Below are 26118 nucleotides of genomic sequence, written 5' to 3'. Positions count from 1 at the left end.
AGTGGGGGATGGGGGTAAGGGCAGACGGTGGGGTGGGAACCAGGTGGAGGGGAGCTATGGGGGGAAAAAAGAGGAACAACTGTACTAATCTGAACAATAAAGATTTAATTTAAAAAATAAAATAAAGGAAAAGGCTATAATGAACAAAACCCAAAATGTTTTGAGAAGTAAAGAGGATTCTTTTAAATATTTTAATTATTATATACTTAAATCCAAGGCCATTATAAACATATACACTAGAAGTATCCTTAAATTTGAAAAACAATTCTTATTGCTAAAAAGTTTCTTACCAAAATTTGTCTGGTAATTTGAGTTGTGATTTCTTTGGCATCCAAGACAATTGATGGTGGGAGTGATGACACCTCTGCAGCTTTTAATCCTAAAATTATAAGCAATGGGGCTTCAATATTATTCTTGCTAGTGTCATTAGGTTTCTTTTAACCAGTATTAATCTTTTCTCAGATATTTAAAATTCCATTCATATACATTTCTGAACTACTAGACAATTCTCAAAATTAAGTTTTCCAAAGTTCAACTTTCCATATTATTATATTTAATTACATATGCAAGACATATTAGATAAAATCTCTGAAGATATTTCTGTGATATAGGAAAACATGTTAGCAAAGGAAAAGAGGCAATTAGAAAATTGAAAAATAGTAATAACATTGACCAGCTACAAATGCAGTTGGTAACAGAAGGTCCAAGTATATATAAGTTTTACAAGGGAAGAGAATGTTTAGTCACAGAGATCACCATACAGCTGAATGTTCCTCTAGCTAGCAGATCAATGAGAGAGGAATTTCTCAGAATATAGAATGGTAGGTGATTACTCTTCATGCAAATTCAAAGTACCAACTAGTAGTCTCATGCTCTCAGACCTTAATTTAACTGTATAAACTAGAGGCCTGACGCACAGAAATTCATGCAAGGGTCTCAGCCCTCGCAGCCCCGGCTGCCACCTTGGCCCTCACAGCAGCCCTGGCTACCACATCAGTCCAGCTGCCTCATGGCCCCGCTCCCCCCCCCCCCCCCCGCCACTGGTCGAAGGTCATCCCAGAAAGTTGTTCTGCTGCCCAGTCTAATTAGCTCTTTATTATATAGGATGCCATATATGCTTTCTACTGTATGCTAAAAATTTATTGTATTTATTTTTTAGAGGCAATAGAAGCATATAATATTTACTTAGAAGTTAATAATTGCTAGGCACTATACTAGTTCATATTTGATAATTCATTTAATCTTCACAAGCCCACATATGTGGAAAATTATCCCATTTAATAAAGTTGAGGCTTATAAAGATTAAACATCTGATACAAATTAAATTTCAAATGGTAAAAAAAAAAAAAAAATGATTTTTTCCCCTCTTACAAGGGTCACATTTACAGCTAAAATAATTTTTGGAATGTTTTATGTATAGGTCAATTGAAAATTCTCTGAATCCATGAGATTTCACACATGTCAAAAATAATGTAGAGGGAAAATATGTAATCAAGTTTATGAATATCATATGCTTTGGTAATATACCCCATTTTAAGACTTTAGATTTAATTATCAAGTTCCTAGACTCTGAAGAATACAGAAAAAGAACCCTGTTACTGAAAGAGTGTAAGAAACACATAATTTTCAATTCATTATCTAACTTGCAAATATAAACTAAAGTACATTTTCCTAAGGATAGACACTAATACTTCTGGGGCCTTCATGTGTTATAATTCTACAGTTACTGGTTAATATAAGTTTTAAAATGAACATATAAAATAGAAGTTTGACATATAAACCAGTTTTAGAGCATATAAGCACTCAAAAGATTGAGAGGGAAAGTTACTTAGATTGACAGCCAAGTAAAGGGGAGAAGAAGAACATATAGAGTTTCAGTATATAGATAAACTTTCCTTATGTATTACCATAATTTTTTTCTTCTGTGAATCCCTTAGAGAGTTTGTACGTATACAAAATTGCTTCTTTATTTCTTGAGGTATTCTTTACATGTTGAACTTCAAAATGCATGTTTTCTACATTAGGATACATGGCATCTATATGGCATAATTCCAAGAAATGTGTGGCAAACAGTGTGAATGCCTAGAATATATAATAATGAATTTTAATACTTTTTAATGAATAATAAAATTCTATTTTAACAACTTTAACATAAAATTTAGCTCTGTTTTTCAAGTAGCTTAGCAGAAAAGTAAGAATGAAACTAGTAACTTTAAGTCTAACATGGTCAATTCATTTTTAAATGTTTCAAAAATTTATATTCAAGGAAGAACATGTTTATTATGTTTATACATACACAATTATGTTACATTATGGGAAAGAAAACAAATCCAAAAATGAAATCCTAAAAGAAGAGTCTAAAGATATTGAAAAGGTAAAGTTTATCAGAAATAAAGCTATTAACTTCGGTAATCATTTATTAGAGAAGTAATCCATTAACAAAATCAGTATTTCCCTCAACTTTAAAAAAAAAAAACTACTTTAAAAGTATCTTCCCTCCATATAAATAGTTTGTGAACAATGGACTCAATGGATAGTCTTAGGTATTTGAAATTGCAAAGCTTTTAAGTGGTTTTTGTTTTGTTTTTTTAAAAAAATATTTTTTATTGATTTTTTACAGAGAGGAAGGGAGAGGGATAGAGAATTAGACACACCAATGAGAGAGAAACATCGATAAGCTGCCTCCTGCACACCTCCTACTGGGGATGTGCCTGCAACTAAGGTACATGCCCCTGACCGGAATCGAACCTGGGATCCTTCAGTCCGCAGGCTGATCCTCTATCCACTGAGCCAAACAGGTTAGGGCTTAAGTGGTTTTTTAAAAATATATTTTTATTGATTTCAGAGAGGAAGGGAGAGGGAGAGATAGAAACATCAATGATGAGAATCATTGATTAGCTGCGTCCTTCATGCCCCCCCACTCCGCCGCCACACACACACACACACACACACACACACACACACACACACACACACACGTTGGAAATTGAACCCGGGCATATGCAACCCAGGCATGTGCCCTGATCAGGAATCCAACTGTGACCTCCTGGTTCATAGATCGATACTCAACAACTGAGCTACATTGGCCAGGAAAAGGTTTTAAGTTTTTGAGAAAATTGTTTAGGACAATGATTCTCAAACTTTAGTAATCATCTGGGGAGCTTGTTAAAGATGCACATTCTTGGTGCTTATCTCCCTGAAATTCTCAATCAGGAGCTGTAATGTGGGGCCCCAGGAAACTTTTTTTTCCCCTAAGTTGATTTTGATGGAGGTAATTCAAGTGACTTATGACCAGCACATGGTTTCTTACCCAGAGTTACTAAAGCAGAAAGAAATTTGAATAGTTGATTAAGTTTAAGACATTACCAGTGAGCAACTAAATAGGTTATTAGTGGAAAATTACAATATTAAGACATTAAGATAAAATATTTGACTGGCAAATGGATATCAACTATGGAAGGTGGTGGGGCCAGATGTAACAAGAGTTGGAGGGGCCAGATGTAACAACTTATACTTCACCTCAACATGGGAATATCATAACATATGCCCTACACACTGGATCCCTAGAATCAGTGATCAGAAATTTCACTGAGATAGAAGGCCCCTGTACTTTTGTCAGATTTATTTCCCCCATCTGACACACAGATGTCTTACCAATAAATCTAGAGTAGTTGCTACTTCTTGCTTACTAGATCCAATTATCATAATGTAATCAATGTAATGGACCAGTGTAATATCTTGTGGCAGGTTAAAGTGATCAAAGTCCTTGCAAACGAAATTATGACATAGAGTTAGAGAGCTGATATACCCCTCAAGTTGGAGGTATATTGTTGACATTGCCAGCTGAAAGCAATCTGTTTCTGGTGGTCTTGATTGACAGATATAGAGGAAAAAACATTGGCTAGACCCGTGGTCAGCAAACTGCGGCTCGCGAGCCACATGCGGCTCTTTGGCTCCTTGAGTGTGGCTCTTCCACAAAATACCACATGTGGGCGCGCACATACAGTGCGATTGAAACTTCGTGGCCCATGCGCAGAAGTCAGTATTTTGTGGAAAAGCCACACTCAAGGGGCCAAAGAGCCACATGTGGCTCGCGAGACGCAGTTTGCCAACCACTGGGCTAGACCAATTAGCTGCATCCCAGGTACCAGGGGATACGTTAATTTACTCAAGCAGTGAGACCTCATCTGATACAGCAGCTGCAATTACAGTCACCACATGGATAAGGTTATGATCCATCTGTCTTCTGCTCAGACCAAATATGTGAGTGTAATGGAGATGTGGTGGAAATCACCACCTTTGCATCTTTCACCTCTGTACCTCCTCTAACCACAGGATGGGCTGGGAACCCACTGGGCCCAGTATGAGATAGACCTGAGCTAAAACTCCATTTATCACCTGACTCTGTTTTTATAATTCGATAGACCTTTGTTCACTTGACCTAAAACTTTTATGCTTACACAGATTAAGAATTTAATAAATTTCCTATCTCTTTTACCTCTAGAGACACCATGATCAACCAGCCAATGTCACAGATCTTCCCAAGTCAAGACTTACTCTGATTGCTGCTTTGACTCTACTGTCTGTTTTGGTAGCCACACCAACCTTACCTTTGGTGGTTGAGTGCTACCAATTGGCTCCTGCAACCCTGAGATCCAATTACTTCCTTGTATTTAGGATTCCCAATTCAATAACTACACTTTCCACTGCAAGGACTGGCCTATAGAGAAAAGCTATCAGAGCTCTTCAAGGATGTCGGGGCTCTCCTCACAAATTTATTTCTCCCAGTCATGGTGAAAGATATGTCTTTTGGCCCTGTCTAGGGTGGGTGAGTGGGCCTTAAATAATAAATCTACAATAACATTCTTATCTCCCTAAGCCTTTGAAACACTTATTCTATGGATGGAAAGTAACCACACAGGGCATCTGATCATAAATTCCTAACTGGGCAGGTCCTGATGGGTAGTCAGACCTCTGGCCTATATTGCCTTTAGTAAAAAGGTTTTAAGCCAGCAGTCAATTGTTCCTGTGCATCTAGGTTAACACACCTTTGAAATATAAAAAGTAATACCCCTGAAATATCATAGTATTAACCCTCAAGAAATCATAAAATTTTAACTATTCTGTAATCCAACCTCACCTTGTTTTTTTCCCCACCTTCATGTAATCTTCTTTATGTTCCCTCTTAATTTAAAATGCATAAAGGAAACTTTAAAACTGCTATTACCCAGAGCATTTGAGATCTTTCTCCCCAGCACATGTCAGTTTGGCTAAAATAAACCCTTATAAAAATTCTCTACAGGTTTAGACATTTCTTATATCAAGAGCTCTATATTAAAACAAGGCAGATCCAACACTTCCAACTCACCACGGGCGACCTTTTGGTTCATGTCTCAATCAACCAACCAAACATCCCAAGTTGCAACATTGATTAATAGGGACTCTGCCTAGCAAGTCCCTATTAATAAATTCAGTCTGATCCAACTTTATATTCTTTCTATCATTATACCATATCCTTAATATCCAGTTCCACACATGTTTTCCAGATTTCTATCTGTATAAATTAGAAAACTCAAGTAGTTCTTTGGAAGTATAGTGTCCCTCCTCATCAGCCATAAGTTGTACTTTACCCTTAGGGACCTGCTAGGACCTGTATCCTATTATGAAGGTTGCTACAAATGGATCCTAAGGAAAATCAGCATTGTCTTACACAACAACTGCGTCAGGGGAGGCCATTACGGTTTCTCCAGGCAAAGCAGAGTAAATCTGCACAGATGGGGTGGCAAAGCTACTCCCACTTATGGTAGAGAGGCATCTTCCACTGGCAAAAAAGACTCATCAGGCCGAAACCGGTTTGGCTCAGTGGATAGAGCGTCGGCCTGCAGACTGAAAGGTCCCGGGTTCGATTCCGGTCAAGGGCATGTACCTGGGTTGCGGGCACATCCCCAGTAGGGGGTGTGCAGGAGGCGGCTGATCGATGTTTCTCTCTCATTGATGTTTCTAACTCTCTATCTCTCTCCCTTCCTCTCTGTAAAAAATCAATAAAATATATTTAAAAAAAAAAAAAAAAAGACTCATCAGAATCTAGAGGTTCAGCCCAGCTGGTGGTGGTCAGTGGTTGAGCATCGACCCATGAATTTCCAGTCAGGCACATGCCAGGATTCAATCCCCAGTAGGGGCGTGCAGGAGACAGCCAATCTGTGATTCTCTCTCATCATTGATGTTTCTACTCTCTCTCTCTCTCTCTTCCTCTTTCTGAAATCAATAAAAATATATTTTAAAAAAGAATTTAGAGGCTCAATGCTCCCAGCTTCATTAAAGTCTTCCCACATGTCCCCCTTCCAACTTTCAGGATCCCATTTCTTCCTAACCAATGCTCTCACTTTAATAATAGAATTGCTACCATATGGCTAAGAGTTCAACTTGCATTGTAATTCAGCCAGTTACGGGATGAGATCTCGGTTGTATTTTCAGAATCTCAGTCCTGAGGTGTAAGACAGGAGGTAAGAGGCACATGCCCCTTAAGGACACAAATAGAAGCTTTCAGGTCATGTATATAGAGATTTATGCAGGCATTTCAATTCCTGATTGCCTCCTTTTCTTTCCCCATTTTGTCCAAAAACATTAGGAGCAACCAGCCAATCTCATTAGACTCCTTAGTTTGCAAAAAATATTTGTAGGTATCATATATACAGTCACCCAGTTCCTTGCTTCTCATAAGTGATTAAGAGTATCCAATGGTGATATTTTGCATATTTCTATTGCCAGGATTAACAGTGCTTTCTTTACTCCTGGAAATAGAGTCATGAGTATCTTAATTAATCATATTACAGAGTCCATTCCAGAAACCATAGAACCAATATGTTATCCAATGTTACTTTTGACTCATCACATAACTTTAAGTATAAAATAATATTTTTCTTATTCTATATAATAAATCATTATGAAATCTCATTTAAGGTATATTAAGGCATAATAAATCATTATGGACTCCCATCTTAGGGATGTTTTTTTGAGGTAGTTTAGTGCCGGGGTCCAACCCCAGTAGGTCCAGGGGTTCCCAAAGGCGTAGACGGAGTCGGCGAAGAAGGAAGGACACGGAGACAATGTTCAGTTGATCAGCAGCCTAGCCAGGATCTCCAGCCAGGATCTCCAGCCAAGTTCTGGTCTGGATCTCCAGAGAGGTTCTGCTGTTTATTGTCTTGTTACATCCATATCTATACCAGTTGATTTTAATCCTGTCAATTTCTATTACAAAGGTTAGGGCGTTTCTTATCTCCATTCCAGGGAGTAAAGATTATGTAGCTTAAGCATGATTGTTTGTAGTTAAAGTGATTAACTACCCGCCTGGCACTTAGTTAAGGAGTTTCATCCCCTCCCTAACTTCAGGGAAAAATCCCTACCTGGGGAAACCACCTTTCTCGGAGAGGTGACCTTGGTTAAAACACACAGCGCTAAGGGGAGCAAACATATTAAGAACAGTATGCTATATACGCCAGGTCCCTTGAAACATATGCTGTGCAGATGTTTCTATCCTGCAGCGACTGTGTCAAGCAACAAGGATGGACCGGCTTCCGGCAGTTTAGAAATGGAAAAATATTTTTATTCAAATTTTTTCATATCTGAATATAATTTGAATGATGATCTAAAAGGTACTTCACAAATTAACTTAATAATAGAGCAAAAGTCATAGCTTGTTTTATATAATTGATTTTTGGAAAAAAACATTTTCTTTAAAGGAATGGACTGTCAGGTAAATAGATTTTCCATAAAGTGACCTCTAATGCCTGGTTCTATTTCATGCTGTGACATCACAGTCAATGCTATTACACATGAAGACCATTACTGAAATGCATTCATGTTTCGCAAGTGACTCGTTTTAACATTATTTGTGGTTTTTTATTTGCTCCTTTCCTTGTCTACATCATGACTATTGATTGTACCAACCATTCCTACTTCCATCAGAAGTAAAAAAACAAAAATATAAATGCTATAGTACTTTTCATTATCTAAAATTGTTTAAAGAGCTATTTATAGGTGCCTGTAAAATCCAATCGTGATAAGTAAAGGACACATCAAAAAAGGGCTCAAAACTAATATACTAAAAATAGAGAATACCTTTAAGCTCAGCAGATATTCACAAACAGCATAACAAATGCCAATACCTTCTTCTGTATTAGTACCTCTGCCAAGTTCATCAATTAATATTAGTGATTTGTCATTAACATTATGGAGAATATATGCTATCTGAAAAATATAATTTTAATATTACTCATTATAACCAGTTATAACTATCATAGAAAAAATTCAGTCTATTTGTTCATCTGAAATATATTTTTATAGAGAAATTCAACTGAGCAGAAACTAATATACTGTGTTCTAAAACTCTCATGACCAATAACTCCAATAGCATAGCTTATGTGTACACAGACATAAGCATATGTGTCAAAAAGAATAAATAGACAAAAGAATAAATAACCAGCATCTAAAAAATATTGACGTTTTACAAAAGGAAGATAAACAATCCAATCAAAAAATGGGCAAAGGACCTAAATAGACACCTTTCAAAAGAGGACATTCAGAAAGCCAAGAGACATATGAAAACATGCTCAAAGTCACTAATCATCCGAGAGATGCAAATCAAAACAACAATGAGGTACCATCTCACACCTGTCAGACTGGCTATCATCAACAAATCAACAAACGACAAGTGCTGGAGAGGATGTGGAGAAAAAGGAACACTTGTGCACTGCTGGTGGGAATGCAGACTGGTGCAGCCACTATGGAAGACAGTATGGAGTTTCCTTAAAAAACTGAAAATGGAACTCCCATTTGACCCTGTGATCCCACTTCTAGGAATATATCCCAAGAAACCAGAAACACCAATCAGAAAGGATATATGCACCCCTATGTTCATAGCAGCACAATTCACCATAGCTAAGATCTGGAAACAGCCTAAGTGCCCATCAGTAGATGAATGGATTAGAAAACTGTGGTACATCTACACGATGGAATACTATGCTGCTCTAAAAAGGAAGGAACTCTTACCATTTGCAACGTCATGGATGGAACTGGAGAGCATTATGCTAAGTGAAATAAGCCAGTCAATGAAGGAAAAATACCACATGATCTCACTCATTCATGGATAATAGAGACCATTATAAACTTTTGAACAATAATAGATACAGAGGCAGAGCTCCCTCAAACAGATTGTCAAACTGCAGCAGGAAGGCCGGGGAGGGTTGCGGGGCAGGAGGTAGGGGGGTAAGAGATCAACTAAAGGACTTGTATGCATGCATAGAAGCATAACCAGTGGACATAAGACATGGGGGGATAGGGGAGGCTAGGGGACTGTCTAGGGCGGGGGGATAAAATGGACACATATGTAATACCCTTTGTAATACTTTAAGCAATAAAAAAAAAAAAAAAAAAAAAAATATTGACGTTTTAGATACAATGGAACAAGCAAAGCAATGAATTAAATGTTTAAATAAAGCAGAAAGATGGTCATTTCCTTCTCCACAAATGATTAATCAATTGTCATAAAATACTCAAAACTATATCTCAAACTAATTGTAACTTCTTTATAGCTTGTAAAGATAGTAAGAAAATTTTTGGGAAAAGCATCCAATCCAAGTCAATTGATTCCTGGTTAAACAAATAAATTTAAATTCATGCCCAACAAAGATCAAGACTTTAATTAACAAATATGTTCCTTCTCCACTGAAGATTATTAACTTCCTTCTCAAAAAACAGAATACCACCTTTGTTATGTAATAGCACAATAGTAACCTTCATGGCCATTTTACCTTGCTATAGTACTAAGCTTCTTGAGAGCTAGAACTATTTAAAATTATAACTAGAGCCCACCTGGTGAGGCTCAGTAGTTGAGCATTGACCTATGAATCAGGAGGTCACAGTTTGAATCCTGGTCAGGGCACATGCCCAGGATGTGGGCTCCACTCCCAGTGTGGGGTGTGCAGGAAGCAGCCGATCAATGATTCGCTCTCATCATTGATGTTTCTATCTCTCTCTTCCTCTCTGAAATCAATAAGAATATATTTAAAAATAACTAAGAAGTGATGTATTCCATTAAAAAATAAATAAATAATAAAAATGTAACTTGGAGCACCTAATACATTGCTATATTACCCCATAGATATTCAATAATTATATGTCTACAGAAAATTAGCCAACTGTATAGTGATTAAATAATTCCTAACTATTAAAAGTAGGCCAAGAGCTATACTGCATTCCTTTAGCCCAGTGGTTGTCAACCTTGGCTGCACATTAGAATCACCTGGGAATCTTTTTACAATCCTGATTTCTGGGCCTCATCTTCCAGAAATTCTGTTTCTTTGTTATGGGGTGGGGCCACAACATTAGTAACAAAGAAACAGAATTTCCAGAGGATGAGGCCCAGAAATCAGGATTTTAAAAAGATTCCCAGGTGATTCTAATGTGCAGCCAAGGTTGACAACCACTGCTTTAGCCCTTCAAGCCTACTTGAGATTTTCTCAGATAAGAAATAGGTGAGAGAAACCAAGATGGCGGCATAGGTAAACACCGGAAATTGCTACCTCCCACAACAAATTCAAAAATACAACTAAAAGACAGAACAGACATCATCCAGAACCACAGGAAGGCTGGCTGAGTGGAAATTCTAAAACTAGAAGGAAAGAGAAAAGCATACCAAGACTCAGAGGAGGTGTGGTGGGGAAGTAAAATATAAAGGTGTGGAGGTGCATGAGGAGAGGGCTGGCAGCTGAGGACCCGGTTGTCTTTTTCAATTGGGACGGAGTCTCAAGCTCTGAGCTCCAGTTCCGGGCAAGTCTCTGGGGACCCAGACTCATACAGGAGAAACTGACTGGCATCGGTCGGAACTCGAGGGCAGCTTTCTCTCAGAGGTGCTCACAGCGATTGCCGGGGACCCTTGAGGGCAGGACTGAGAGCAGCCATAACTGCTCGCTCCACCCTGTTGATCCCCTGGGACCCCGCCCCGCCCAAGCCATGTACTGAGGCTTTTGCATATGAAAGGCCCAGCCCTTTGTAATCTGAAAATTACTTAACAAACTGCAGCTGGCCCAAGGCCCCAGGGCAACTTGCTTCACAGCTGGCTTCTGACGAGTAGCCTCAGGCAGAAGCTAGATTAGCACCTCCTTAGAGATCCAGAAGCCAGTTCTCCAACTGCAGAAACAGCTGATTCTCACAGCCAATTGGCCTGGAGGTCAATCCCTCCCAGTGTTACCTACAACAATCAAGGCTTAACTACAACAAGACTGTGCACAAAGCCCACAAGGGGGTGCACCAAGAGTGTCTACCTCAGGTAATTGGGGAGGCTGAGCCACTGGGCCCTATAAGACACTTAGCACAGAAAGCCACTCTATCGACACAGCGAAGCATAAAAAATGCCGAGACAAAGAAACAGGACACAAATGACAGAAATGGAGGAAAGCAAACTACTGGATATAGAGTTCAAAAACACACTTTTAAGGTTTTTCAAGAATTTTCTAGAAACCGCCAATAAACTTAATGAGACCCTCAAGAAATCTAGTGAGACCCTTGATGTTGTGATAAAGGACCAACTAGAAATTAAGTATACACTTACTGAAATAAAGAATATTATACAGACTCCCAACAGCAGACCAGAGGATCGCAAGAATCAAGGCAAATATTTGAAATACGAAGAAGCAAAAAACACCCAACCGGAAAAGCAAAATGAAAAAAGAATCCAAAAATACAAAGATAGTGTAAGGAGCCCCTGGGACAGCTTCAAGCGTACCAACATCTGAATTATGGGGGTGCCAGAAGAAGAGAGAGGGCAAGATATTGAAAACCTATTTGAAGAAATAATGACAGAAAACTTCCCCTACCTGGTCAAAGAAATAGACTTACAAGTCCAGGAAGCGCAGAGAACCCCAAACAAAAGGAATCCAAAGAGGACCACACCAAGACACATCATAATTAAAATGACAAGAGCAAAAGACAAAGAGAGAATCTTAAAAGCAGCAAGAGAAAAACAGTCAATTACCTACAAGTGAATACCCATACGACTGTCAGCTGATTTCTCAACAGAAACCTTGAAGGCCAGAAGGGAGTGGCAAGAAATATTCAAAGTGATGAATAGCAAGAACCTACAACCAAGATTACTTTATCCAGCAAAGTTATCATTCAGAATTGAAGGTCAGATAAAGAGCTTCACAGATAAGGAAAAGCTACAGGGGTTCATCACCACCAAACCAGTATTATAATGAAATGCTGAAAAGTATTCTTTAAGAAGAGGAAGAAGAAGAAAAAGGTAAAGATACAAATTATGAACAACAAATACACATCTATCAACAAGCGAATCTGAAAATTAAGTGAATAAATAATCTGATGAACAGAATAAACTGGTGATTATAATAGAATCAGGGGCATTGAAAGGGAGTGGACTGACTATTCTTGGGAGGGAAAGGGGTGTGGGGGATGCAGGAAGAGACTGGACAAAAATCATGCACCTATGAAGGAGGACCATGGGGGAGGGGGGAGGGCAGACGGTGGGAGGGGAACCAGGTGGAGGGGAGCTATCGGGGGGGGGGGGGAACAGAGGAACAACTGTAATAATCTGAAAAATAAAGATTTAATTTAACTTAAAGTAAAATCCAAGAAAGTAGCTAATAAAATTAAAGTTGGTTGCTTGGTGGATAATGGGGGTAGGAAGGTGAACAGAAGGGGCTGCTGTTTTGTAAAAATTACTTTTAGCAATATTTGATGATTTATGCTATTCAACGATAGCACTTTGATATAAATAAAAGTTGGCTAAAATAATTTTTAAAAAAAAGAAATAGGTGATGATACATACTTTTTTACAGGAAGTGAAAATTCTATAAGAGCACAGAATATAGGATGATTTTTAAACACAGTGATCTTTTATTTTAAAACTAAACCTAAGAGGAATAGATACTAAGCAAATTGTTCCTGAACAAGTAATTCATATCTCCCATACCAAAACATGAATGCACGTTTTTATCATTCAATAACACTAGCTTTTTTTTTTTAAAACTGTATTTTATTATTAAACATTAATTTCCATTTCCACATAAGACAGAAATTAGGAAGTTGTCTTTGACTGCCCTCTGGCTCTTGCAGGGTAGTATAAGCACATCTGCATGTTTTAGTTTAAGAATACTTTCTTACATGATCATTGACTATTAGCAGCAGAATTCAATTTTTTTAACATAAGAAAAGTTTAGTTTGGGTACCTCTTTCATTTCCTTCATAAAAGTTGATGAATTTGTTTCTATATCATCATCAGTACTGATTCTTGTAAAAATCTGTTCAGCAATTCTAAAGGAAGAATATTCTGCTGGAACATATGATCCTGTAAAATATAAGATAAAAATAAACAGAAATATTTTTGTAAAATATAAGTACTAACATTTTGTACTTTCCATCACCTCAGGTTATTTACTAGCCTACCTAAGAATTATGTGGTGAAAAAACCCCTGGATACGGAGTTAGAAAACATGGTCCCAGCTATGTTATTTATTGTATAACCTTGGACAGCACTTAAATTCTCCCAGTCTTTTTCATATATAAAATAGAATATTTGCCCTACCTATTGTCCAAAGTTATTTGGAAGTTTAAATAAAATAGTGTATACTCAAGTACATTAGAAAGGTTTGTTATAAAAGTGATAAAATTTTTAAATAATAGATGATAAAGAACATTCAAAGTATGAAAATTTGAGGAAAATGCTTATAAAGCTAAAGTTAATAAAATCATTATAGAAAAATATATTTTTAAATATCTGTTAATAAAAGTGTACAGAAATACACACAATCAGAATGAAAGCAAAATACTTCTTTTAAAAGTTGAATATTCATTTACGAGATGATTTCTGCCTGAGAAGTGATCAGGGTAACTAATCTAAAATGTTCATCTTTTGAAAACAATTCTGATTAATACAACTACTTCACTATGAAATGGCATATAAAATACATTCTGAAATCATAAGATAAAAACATACAAAGAGTTGAATGGGAAAAGTATCAAGTATACAGAATTCTACATAGACAAAATGGTGAAATAATGGGAGTAAATAAAAACACAGCTATACTAGTATTAGTTAAGGATTTAAAACAAAGGTAAGGATGGAGAATAGGATCTACCTCCGAGAAATAAAAAGTAGTAGGAAAAGAAGGCAAAAGTCAGGATACTACTTCTACTATTACTATACTAATAATAGAGAAATGTGCAAATTATCCATTACAGCTTCACATCATGATTGGATCTGCAGGCTGCATCCCCGCCCTCTGCTCAGGCAGCTGCAAGGCCTGGGGTAGGCTAGGATAGACAGGAGGGGATAAGAAAGGAGAGGGAGAGGAAGGCAGGTCTGCATGCAGACTGGCAAGAGGAGAAACAGAAATACAGAAAGGGAACCAAAAAAAGATGCAGAAATGGAAAAGGAAAGGAAATGTGGGGCTGCACGCAGGAGGAGGTGGTGACCTTGGGCGGGGGGGGGTGGGGGGTGGGCAGGCTGTGTCCCCCAGTGCAGAGGCACCCACAGGTCCAGGATGGAGTGGTGGATGGTCTGAGGACTTCTGGGCAGAGGCGCCCCTGCTTCCCGGCAGCAGCAGCGCCCGGGCCATGAGGGCCTTGGCCACCCTCACTGGGCCAGGCATCCCAGGCAGGGAATGGGAGCAAGACGGCGGTGGGGAGGCCGGGAAGGGGGAGCGGCAAACACCTGGCTGGGGCTGAGCCCTGGGCTGGGGGCTAACACCCCCCCCAACGGAAACTTTAAGAAAGGAAGGAGGGAGGGAAGAACTTTATAAAGGAGTCAGGAGAGAGCAGAGTTAAAGAAGGAAAGAGGATGTATGAGTGAACTGTAGGAGGTATAATGAAAATCAAGTATAGTTGTGTACTAGGGACAGATTTTAAAAGTAGGAGTCAGAGAAGAAAAAAGATAAATGATAGTGAATAATTAGGTAGGTAGATAGATAGATAGATAGATAGATAGATAGATAGATAGATAGATATTAAAACAGTGGAAGTAAGTAGAGAAGAACATATGGGAAAAGTAGGATGAGAGAGAAAGAGGCAGGGAAGAAAAGTTTTAAAGGGGAGTCAGTAGACCTTAAAAGGAGAATGGGAAGAAGGAAGAAATGGGAGACGGAGCAAAGCAGGTCTGAGGGAGGAAGTGAAGAAAAACATTAAGGTGGGAAGGAAGGAAAGGGGGAGGTAGGGGGGGTAAAGATAAAGGAAAGAAGGAATGTGGGGAGGGAGGGAGGGTAAAAGAAAGATGGGAAGAAGGATAATGGAACAGAAGTAGGAAATAAGGAAGAAAGAAAAGTTTATAAATGATGAGTCAGTAGGAAAAAGTGTTACATAAAGGAGAGAGAAAGAGGAGAACCAAGATGGCGGCATAGGTTAACGCCGGAGTTTGCTGCTTTGAACAACTACTTCAAAAGTGAAACCAAAAAACGGAAGGGACATCACCCAGAACCACAGGAACGCTGGCTGAGTGGAAGTCCTACAACTAGGAGGAAAGAGAAACGCACACGGACACTCAGAGGAGGCGCAGTGCTGAAGTCAAATTCTGAGGTGCGGAGTGCGCGGAGCGGGCTGGCGGTGGAGGGCGCGGTTGGCGTTTTCAATCGGGAGGGAGTCGCAGACTCTGAGCTCCAGATACGGGCGAGTCTTTAGGGACCCAGACTCAAACGGGAGAAGCGGGACTGTCTGGCTTCGGTCAGAGCGAGTGCAGCTTTCTCTCTGAGCTTTGCAGCGGGTGCTGGGACTCAGAGAGGCAGAGCCCCTGGGGACAGGACTGAGAGCCGCCATAACTGCTCTCTCCGGCCCACCCTGTTGATCCTGTGCGACCCGCCCTGCCCAAGCCCTGCACAGAGGCTTTTGCCGGATAGCCTCAGGCAAAGGCTAGATTAGCACCTCCCTAGAGGACAGAAGTTCTCTCACTGCTGACACAGCTGATTCTCATAGCCACTTGGCCTGGAGGTCAAACCCTCCCTGGAATTAGCTACAACAATCAAGATTTAACTATAAGACTGCGAACAAAGACCACTAGGGGGTGCGCCAAGGAAGCATAACAAAATGCGGAGACAAAGAAATAGGACAAAATTGTCAATGGAAGATATAGAGTTCAGAACCACACTTTTAAGGTCTCTCAAGAAATGTTTAGAAGCCGCCGATAAACTTAATGAGATCTACAAGAAAACTAATAAGACCCTCGATCTTATATTGGGGAACCAACTAGAAATTAAGCATACACGGACTGAAATAACGAATATTATACAGACTCCCAACAGCAGACCAGAGGAGCGCAAGAATCAAGTCAATGATTTGAAATGCGAGGAAGCAAAAAACACCCAACCGGAAAAGCAAAATGAAAAAAGAATCCAAAAATGCGAGCATAGTGTAAGGAGCCTCTGGGACAGCTTCAAGCGTACCAACATCAGAATTATAGGGGTGCCAGAAGATGAGAGAGAGCAAGATATTGAAAACCTATTTGAAGAAATAATGACAGAAAACTTCCCCCACCTGGTGAAAGAAATGGACTTACAGGTCCAAGAAGCGCGGAGAACCCCAAACAAAAGGAATCCAAAGAGGACCACACCAAGACACATCATAATTAAAATGCCAAGAGCAAAAGATAAAGAGAGAATCTTAAAAACAGCAAGAGAAAGAAACTCAGTTACCTACAAGGGAATACCCATACGACTGTCAGCTGATTTCTCAACAGAAACTTTGCAGGCCAGAGGGGAGTGGCAAGAAATATTCAAAGTGATGAATACCAACAACCTACAACCAAGATTACTTTATCCAGCAAAGCTATCATTCAGAATTGAAGGTCAGATAAAGAGCTTCACAGATAAGGAAAAGCTAAAGGAGTTCATCACCACCAAACCAGGATTATATGAAATGCTGAAAGGTATCCTTTAAGAAGAGGAAGAGGAAGAAAAAGGTAAAGATACAAATTATGAACAACAAATATGCATCTATCAACAAGTGAATCTAAGAATCAAGTGAATAAATAATCTGATGAACAGAATGAACTGTTGATTATAATAGAATCAGGGACATAGAAAGGGAATGGACTGACTATTCCTGGGGGGGAAAGGGGTGTGGGAGATGCGGGAAGAGACTGGACAAAAATCGTGCACCTATGGATGAGGACAGTGGGTGGGGAGTGAGGGTGGAGGGTGGGGCTGGAACTGGGAGGAGGGGAGTTATGGGGGGAAAAAAAAAGAGGAACAAATGTAATAATCTGAACAATAAAGATTTAATTAAAAAAAAAAAAAGGGAGAGAGAAAAATTGTGTGAGAGGGAGAAGCCAAAAAGGAAGTCAAAAACAATTGTGTGTGAAGGGGATAAGATTAAAAAAAAAAAGTTAATAGGGGTGATCAGGCCGGCAGGGGAGGGCAGTTAGGGGGATCAGGCAGGCAGGCAGAGTGGTTAGGGCAGGCAGGCAGGCAGGTGAGCAGTTAGGAGCCAGAGGTCCCCAATTGTGAGAGGGATGTCTAACTGGTAGTTGGACATCCCCCGAGGGATCCCAGATTGGAGAGAGTGCAGGTCCAGCTGAGAGACACCCCCCCGCCCCATGCATGAATTTCATGCACAGGGCCTTTAGTTAATAATAACAACAGTAATTACAATGATTGTACCTCAGAGAGCAGATTTCTTAAACATAATTCATAGGATTATCAAAAGGATTAAATGGGAAAATAAATGTGAAAGTGCCAAATACAGAATACAGCATATTTGATGTATGTTTATACTTTCTCCTCTCTCTTATCACCACCAAAAAGGCTCCCAATATTTTTAATCTAAATTATTACAGAAACCTCCTGGCTGATATTTTGCTTCTGGTCTGGCTTTCATCTAATCATACATCAACCAGAGTCATCCATCTAAAAGTTAAATCCAATCATGCCATTCTCTTGCTTAAATTTCAACAGCTCCCTACAGATTTCTGGATAAAGTTCAATCTCCTCAGTTAAGTTCCTAAGGCCCTCATGATCTGACTCCTTCCTGTATATCTTTCCAGTTTTATTCCCTGCTACAAAGCAAAGGAACTACAAAGGCTTTGGACTCCTTACAGTTCCCTGGGAATACCATGCTAATTTTTATTTTTATTTTTTGCTTCTATGCTTAATAACATGTTCTTTACCTCTGCCTGAAAAGTCTCCTTCTTTCTCCTTCCTTGAATCCATATCACTGTATACCCATTATCAATCTTTACAACTATTTTCAGAAGTATTATTATAATTTTCATTTACAGACAGGAAAACTAAGGAGGTTAAGTAATTTGTCTAAGATCACATAACTAAGTAACTTGATAAGCTAAGTATAGTTCCAAAGCCTATGTTCTTCACTTCCATGCATTCCAAGTCCTACTGTTTCTTTATTATTGGATCATATGAGATTTTATACATATATATATGTATATATATACACACACACACACACACACACACACACACACACACTAAAAAAAGACAAACATGCAAATTGACCATACCTTCACTATGCCTTAAGCCACGCCCACCAGCTAATGAGAGCAACTACATGCAAATTAACCCAACCACGAAGCTGGAGCGAGCAGGAAGCCAAGCTTCCCGCCTGCCACGGCCGGCTCTGAGCTCCACTCAAGGCAACAAAGTTTCAATTATAGAAGATAAATAAACCCCAGATACCTGCTTTCAGCCAGCTGTGGCCATGGAGCTGGAGCAAGCAGGAGGCTTGGGTTGCCCTTGGCGATGGAGGAAGCCAAGCTTCCCGCCTGCCCTACCCAGCTCTGAGCTCCACTCAAGGCTACAAAGTTTCAATTATAGAAGGTAAATAAATCCCAGAATAAAAAAAAAAAGAAAGAAAGAAAAAAAGGAGAGGCTGGGAGCTTCCGCCGCCGGGGGGCTTGGCCAGCCTGCAAACAGCCATCAGCCCCTCACCCAGGCTGGCCAGGCACCCCAGCGGGACCCCCACCCTGATCCGGGACACCCTTCAGGGCAAACCAGCCGGCCCCCATCCGTGCACCAGGCCTCTATCCTATATAATAAAAGGTAATATGCAAATTGACCCTAACAGCAGAACGACTGGGAATGACTGGTCACTATGACCACCAGAGGGCAGATGCTCAATGCAAGAGCTGTTCCCTGGTGGTCAGTGCACTCCCACACGGGGAGCTCTGCTCAGCCACAAGCCAGGCTGATGGCTGCCAGCACAGCGGTATTGGCGGGAGTCTCTCCCGCCTCCTCAACAGCGCTAAGGATGTCTGACTGCAGCTTAGGTCTGCTCCCCGCTGGTAAGTGGACATCCCCTGAGGGCTGCCAGGCTGGCAGAGGGATGTCTGACTGTCAGCTTGGGCCCGATCCACAGGGAGCGGGCCCAAGCCAGCAGGTGGACATCCTCCAAGGGGTCCCAGACTGCAAGAGGGCAAAGGCCGGACTGAGGGAAACCCGAGTGCACAAATTTTTGTGCACCAGGCCTCTAGTGTATGTGTGTGTGTGTGTGTGTGTGTGTATGTGTGTGTATACACATATATATACACATACACTCACATACATACATTTTAGGTATTTCAGAGGTTTAAGATAGACAGTGATAAGAGAAGTACAATAATTTTCTTCAAATATTTGATTAGTTATTATTAGGAAAGACTATTCTGTGATGCATAGAAGATAAGAATTAGGACCAATGAGTAGAAGCCATAGTAAGTCAAATTTTAATTCAATATAATTAATGCTCTAACAATTAATGTTGTCCAATTGAATAGTCTGTTTTTTAAAGGACGGAGCTTCTCATAACTATTCAAACACAAGTAGGGTGATGTTACATATGAATCTGTATTCTTATAAGGAAAGGGAAGTTGGTTAAGATGTTCTTTTAATTCCACTAAAATCATAAACTCAATAAAATATTTACCATTACCTCATTCATTCATCTCCAATTTTCTTTCTCAGTAAGGGTAAATTTGCACTGCATCATCAATATTATTATTGCTGTATTGCCCTTATAATTATTACTTTAGACCAGGTTTTCTCAACCACAGCACCTACTAACATCTTGGGCTGGATAAATCTTTCTTGTGTTTGTGGAGGGGATGTGGGGAGGGAAGATGTCCTGTGCATTGTAGGATGTTTAGCAGCATCCCTGGACTCTACAGTCCCCTCAGTTGTGAAACAAAAAATGTCTCCAGATATTGCCAAATAACAGGAGGAAGGGAAACCAAATCACCCCTGGTTGAGAACCAGTCATCTATCTCTGACTCATATAATCTCAAGGAAACCCAGTTTTCAGAGACTAAAGGAAAGCTGTGTCTCTATACCAAGAAATATGTGACAATGTTGGGCCAGTGACAGCCATTTATATGCATGTGTGTACACGTGTAATATATCAATTGTTGTGGACAAGCAATTGGTACCCCTTAAATTAAATAAGGGAAATGCTTATCTGACCAATGTTAAAACTTTGTAAAAATCTTATATGGGTTATTAAAGGCAGTAGCTTATCCTACTTATTTTACATTTTCTCACAACAAAGTTTGTTTTTAATAATTAGATTATTCATTTTATTAATAATTGATTCAACATGAATAGTTATAATAAGGAAGTCTTCTGTTATATTCCACAAAATTTTTAGTATAATCCAATCCAAAACTGGATGAACTTTAATAAATACCAAATCCTAAAAGTTATGGTCTACATAATGGGCACTACTACATAATCTTTTAGGTAAGAAAGTCTACTCCAAACTGTTCTTGGGTTAATTAGGCACCTGGATCTAAAATATCAGGCACAAAATATTGAAAATGGGAAGAAGAAATGGTAATTATAAAGTAAGACATAACTTACCAATCTGGGCCATGATCTGACAAAGTGCAATCTGTTTTAAATATGTGGATTTCCCACTCATATTTGGTCCAGTAACTATCAAAAAATTACTCCCTTCTGTAATATAGGTATTGTTGGCAACAGGTTTTTCCACAGATATTCTTTCAAGAATGGGATGCCATCCTTGTTTGATTGCTAAAGTATCAGTAAACTCTGGCCGAACTAAAGAAAAAAAATAGAATAGTTTTTGAAAGAATAGTCTATATTTATATTTTAAAATTATGTGATAAGCATATATTATGACACCTTACAGATTTTACTAGGGTCAATTCTGAACAGTAAGGTATTATTTTATTCCAAATATATATATCCATCTAAATTATAACTGACACACTCTAAACACCATCACTTTTACTCACTTCCAGGGAGCTCTAGGATTTAGTTTCCTGTCATCCTGGGCTCCAAAAGAGTTCATGACATTTTCAGATTTGTATATATTAAGAAGAATCAACTAGTCAGATAGTAGTTTTAAAATAACAATCAATTACTGGTACTACAAAATTGTACATTACTAAATCCCCACCGTAAGCATTATTTCAAATCTGGCATACTTAGCTTTTCAAATGAGGTATAAATATAGAGTAAAACCAAATATAAAAATAATTTTATGTCTAAACCCTTATAAAAATTGTATCTAAAATGAAATCTCAAAGGCTAAAGAAAACATACACAAAATATGTTAATTTATAGAAACTTTTTGTGGTAAAGGGAGAAGGAAGAAGGTCAGAGAGATATAAAATGTTACATTCCTCTAGATCAGTGGTTCTCAACCTTCCTAATGCCGCGACCCTTTAATACAGTTCCTCATGTTGTGGTGACCCCCAACCATAAAATTATTTTCGTTGCTACTTCATAACTATAATTTTGCTACTGTTATGAATCGTAATGTAAATATCTGATATGCAGGATGTATTTTTATTGTTACAAATTGAACATAATTAAAGCATAGTGATTAATTACAAAAACAATATGTAATTATATGTTTTCCGATGGTCTTAGGCGACCCCTGTGAAAGGGTCGTTCAACCCCCAAAGGGGTCGCGACCCACAGGTTGAGAACCGCTGCTCTAGATGAACCGCAGGGATAAACTTAAAAGTATTCAGTGAAGTTGGTTCGAAAAAATATTTTTAATTATTTCAAAATATTTTTTTACACCAAAAATTCATTATTCAAGATGGTCCCTCTCAAATTAAAATGAAGCAGCATCAAGTATCTTAACAGTTAAGAAAACTACTATAAAGATTAGCTGATCCCTAAGGAAATACAGCTAATCTTGACCCAAAAGGAAATAAAAAGATTAAAAAATGTGGGCCTATAAAATAACTATTAAAAAAGTTAATATTTCCATAAAAGTATGGAAATATGAAAAAATATTTATAAGATATTTATTTCTCATCATAGAAATAAATAAGCATAACATTTTGGGAATGTTACTGCTAATTATAGGAAAAAAATTTGTTATTAATGTTGTTAAGTCCATAATTATTCAACCTTAATTATCACATACTAGTTCTGAAAACTTGTATATGGGAGTATGGTTATTGCTGGTGAATTAAATAAGAAATTTCAAGTATTCATTTAACATTAGAAAATTACTTAACATTTATATTCAAGGCCTATACAAAAATAAATGATATAATTCCTGATCCTGGGAAGCTCACATCTAAGGAGCTAGTTTAGAAAATGCTCACTTTGGAGAGTCATTTCTCTCATGTCTATTAGTATTAGTCAGTCTGCTTTTAATGAGTCTTCAAATTGGAACTTTATAAATTTGGGTCATTATCATTTTCACCAAGGAAACAGCTCTGAAGTCTTTCTTATTTAGGGAACCTTTAAAATTTCTTGCACTTTTTTCTTTCTGATTTGTCAATTTCTCAGTAAATAATTTCTTACTTTTAAAAGAAATTTTAAGGGCAATTTCGTTTGCTCTGTTTTGAGCGAGTCTAGGACCATCAGCAAGAGACTATATTTCAGGTAAAAATGCAAAATGTTCATAATCTATAATAAAAGCATAATATGCTAATTAGACCGACAACCTTCTGGACAAAGCCAGGGATGCGAGGGAAACCTGGGTCCCAGATGCCAGAGAGAAGCTGGTGGTGGCAGCCGGGGGAAGGAAGGCCTACTCTTGCACAAATTTCGCGCATTGGGCCTCTAGTTGTTATATAAAATTGCTTGAATGGAACAGAAATTTCAGTATGCAACGTACTTATTCCAAAGAAAATAACTTACCATAGTCAGAAAGAGTGCAGGCATGAGCAAATGACAGTAGCATATCCAGCATTGACACAGTGTCAGACAATTTATATAAACAATGAATATGTTCATAAATTTCACTAAGCAGTTTGCACACTATCCTGAAAGTACACATTTGGTAAGATAAGTCATTCTTTTTAAAGAGGGGCATACTATGAAATTGTAAAACAATATTAAATTCATTGCCTCAGGTAAAATAACATTCACATTTGAGTTATACACTAAAGATAAGTCTTTCTCATTATAGACATGAGGAAATTGAAGCTCATGCTCAAGGTCATAGCTACTTAGTAGCAAAGAAACCATCTTCTTGTGTGTGAGCACCATGTTTTTAAAATGACTGCTTTTTATTAAATCTTAATGAAATAAACTTTTATTAATAAAAATATTTTATATAGGTTAAGTGTTCACTATATTTCAACATATCCTATCTGCTAATAATTTTGATTTTTGTGTATGTTAAATTCTCTGCAAAACCTGTCATGTATTTTCTCTCACCCATATATTCTCTTTCACACACACACATACACCTTAACAGCATAATTATTTAAGCTTTTATGTGGTAGAGTTAACATAATTGTGACATAATATAAAAGTTTTTTCCTTACAAGGAAAAATATATTCCCAGAATATACTGCATCATGTAATCTCTGTGGTCTCTGCCCTGAAATTGTTTGGAAAGCCCAATATTCTCTTTATCATCTCAGCTCACCAATTCTAAACATCCTATTTCTTATTTCTAGCTAAACTGCTATTGTTTCATGAAAAGCAAGAGACTGACACTTCTGTGATGTTGCTGTATAAGTAGTAAAGCATGCAAAGTGGAAGTTATATAACATAGGAAAAGAGTAAACTGAATAAAACCCCAAATAAGGCCAGGATGTGCCAAATTCTATATAATGGTGGAGTATCAGTAGTAATAAGGTTATCTGGCAATCAGATTTGCCCTAAGGCTTCTGTGAGACTCACTAATCCCGATCACAGTAACAAAATTTGTTTGTCCAGAAAATGTTCTTTCTTTACCATTTATTTTGCAATCAGATAAAAAGTAAATTAATGAAATTTACTATAGTGACTCAAATGAAAGCAATTCAATTCAATACTCAAAAATTTCAAATGCTCTTACATATAAGTCATATGATAGATTTCTCTCAAAGACTCTTGGCATCTTTCATTCATTTTAATTAAATCTGCTGATGTAAAGCTATAAGAATTTTTCACTTTAGAGATCTGTCAGGAAATTAAAGAACAAAAGTCAATATAGATGTACACTCCTATGAAATAAAGCATACAAATCTTAAACAATAAAAATACAGATATTTAGGTTAGTCATTTTAATTTTTCAGTTAGTTTCTCAGAGAAAGTACCAAATAATGTTTGTGAATGAGAAAAGATCACATCTAAGGTTAAAACAGAATTTTTTAACTTAGTCCATTGACCTGACTTTTTTTTAATAAGTCTTAAAACAACTGTCTAGAAATGCTTATTTTAAAGTCTTAATATCAAGTAATATGCAGGACACATATTAGTAGTCCTCACTCCGATTCTGATGCCTATTTTAGGCCTTGCCCCATAACTGAACGTCAATCTCTAATCCCATTACCAAGTCTCAATCCATTCTTTACTTCATCCATCCACATTACTTGGTAATACAGTATATATTTTAAAGCCCTGAAATTTAAATGGTTTGTTTTTGTCAAAAGGGACTCCCTTGGAGCAGAAAAGCGAAGACTAGAGTAGGTTAGATGTTCCCAAAGTGGTATATTATGGAGGAGTTAATACGTATATAGAAAAAAATATTTCCCTGGTCCAAAAGTTTGGCAATATTAGATTAAAACAAATTAAGTATATTTCTCTACTTCAGTCCTTTTAAAACTTTAATAGGCAAATGTGCACTACAGAACTACCTAAAATGAGACAGTATAGTATTTTCTAAATTTCTTTGATCAAAAATATCTTTTGGACTATCTTTCTTCATTTTCCTTTTTTACCAAGCTCCCAGAACTGTGGGAAGCACTGCTTGGTATTTCTCTTTTAAAAAAAAATGCTCATAAATCACTCTTAAATTACTATAGCTATTAGATGGGTAGGTAGGAATAGGAGAGGCAATATACAGAACATTAGTAAATTTGGCATGTAAAACTCACGAAGTGCCTGAAAATATGTAAACGTAATCCTGAAAAGTCAGAAACAATAATCTAACCAAGCTCTAGAGCGTACCTTAATAAACTCTGAAGGAAGTTGATCATTGGGTAGGGCTGCACAATCTACAGTCATCTGAATGAAAAATCCTCTAGCAGAGCTAAAACTTGTCCTTAAAGGAAGACTATATTTTTCTGCTAGCTGCGATATCATTCCTAGTGACCAGAAAAAAATAAAAACAAAATAAATTTTAATGAGAAATTACTTTTTCTGTTTAAAAATACCACATCCACTTTTTATTTTACATATAAATAGGAAGGTCTTGTTATACTTTTAAACTCTAAAGACTTTTAATGTCTAAAATATCTGGTTAAGTATTCTTTTTTTAAAATTGTAGAGCAAAGCTGGTCATTTGATTGGTATTTTGAAAGTAAAAGAATTGTAAAAATTAAATTAAATTAAGACTATTTTATGTTCTCTGTATTAGGAATATTAGGGGTTTATTTATATTATTGTTTAAAGTATTACAAATAGTAGTACATATGTCTCCCTTTTTTCCCCATTGACCTTTTCCCAACCTCCCCTCCCCCAGCACTTGCCCTCACCCCACTGTACCAGTGTCTTGCGTCCATTGGTTATGCTTATATGCATGCATGCAAGTCCTTCAGTTGATCTCTTACCTCCCCCCAAATCCTCCCGGCCTTCCCACTGTAATTTGACAGTCTGTTCGATGCTTCTCTGCCTTTGTAACTATATTTTTGTTCATCAGGTTATAATGTTATTATCCATAAATGAGTGAGATCATGTGATAATTTTCTTCCACTAACTGGATTATTTT

The 26118-nt window shown here is 37.8% G+C and overlaps 1 protein-coding gene across 1 annotated transcript in view; it reads right to left on the bottom strand.

Moving 5' to 3' along the window:
* Positions 1-26118, bottom strand: part of MSH4 (mutS homolog 4) — an 88651-nt gene that overhangs the window by 6400 nt on the left and 56133 nt on the right. Inside the window, exons 12-19 of the mRNA XM_036348457.1 lie at positions 25359-25495; positions 24265-24368; positions 23115-23239; positions 20844-21044; positions 13242-13360; positions 8119-8247; positions 1908-2082; positions 291-379 (exon numbers count right to left, since the gene is read on the bottom strand). Of these exons, the coding sequence (XP_036204350.1) occupies positions 291-379; positions 1908-2082; positions 8119-8247; positions 13242-13360; positions 20844-21044; positions 23115-23239; positions 24265-24368; positions 25359-25495 (1079 nt within the window). The remainder of the gene's footprint in view (positions 1-290; positions 380-1907; positions 2083-8118; positions 8248-13241; positions 13361-20843; positions 21045-23114; positions 23240-24264; positions 24369-25358; positions 25496-26118) is intronic.

This window comes from Myotis myotis, unplaced genomic scaffold (genome assembly GCF_014108235.1).
Source record: "Myotis myotis isolate mMyoMyo1 unplaced genomic scaffold, mMyoMyo1.p scaffold_m19_p_2, whole genome shotgun sequence".
Lineage (NCBI taxonomy): Eukaryota > Metazoa > Chordata > Mammalia > Chiroptera > Vespertilionidae > Myotis > Myotis myotis.
The sequence above is the reverse complement of the archived record's forward strand: the minus strand, read 5'-3'. Positions and strand labels throughout refer to the sequence as shown.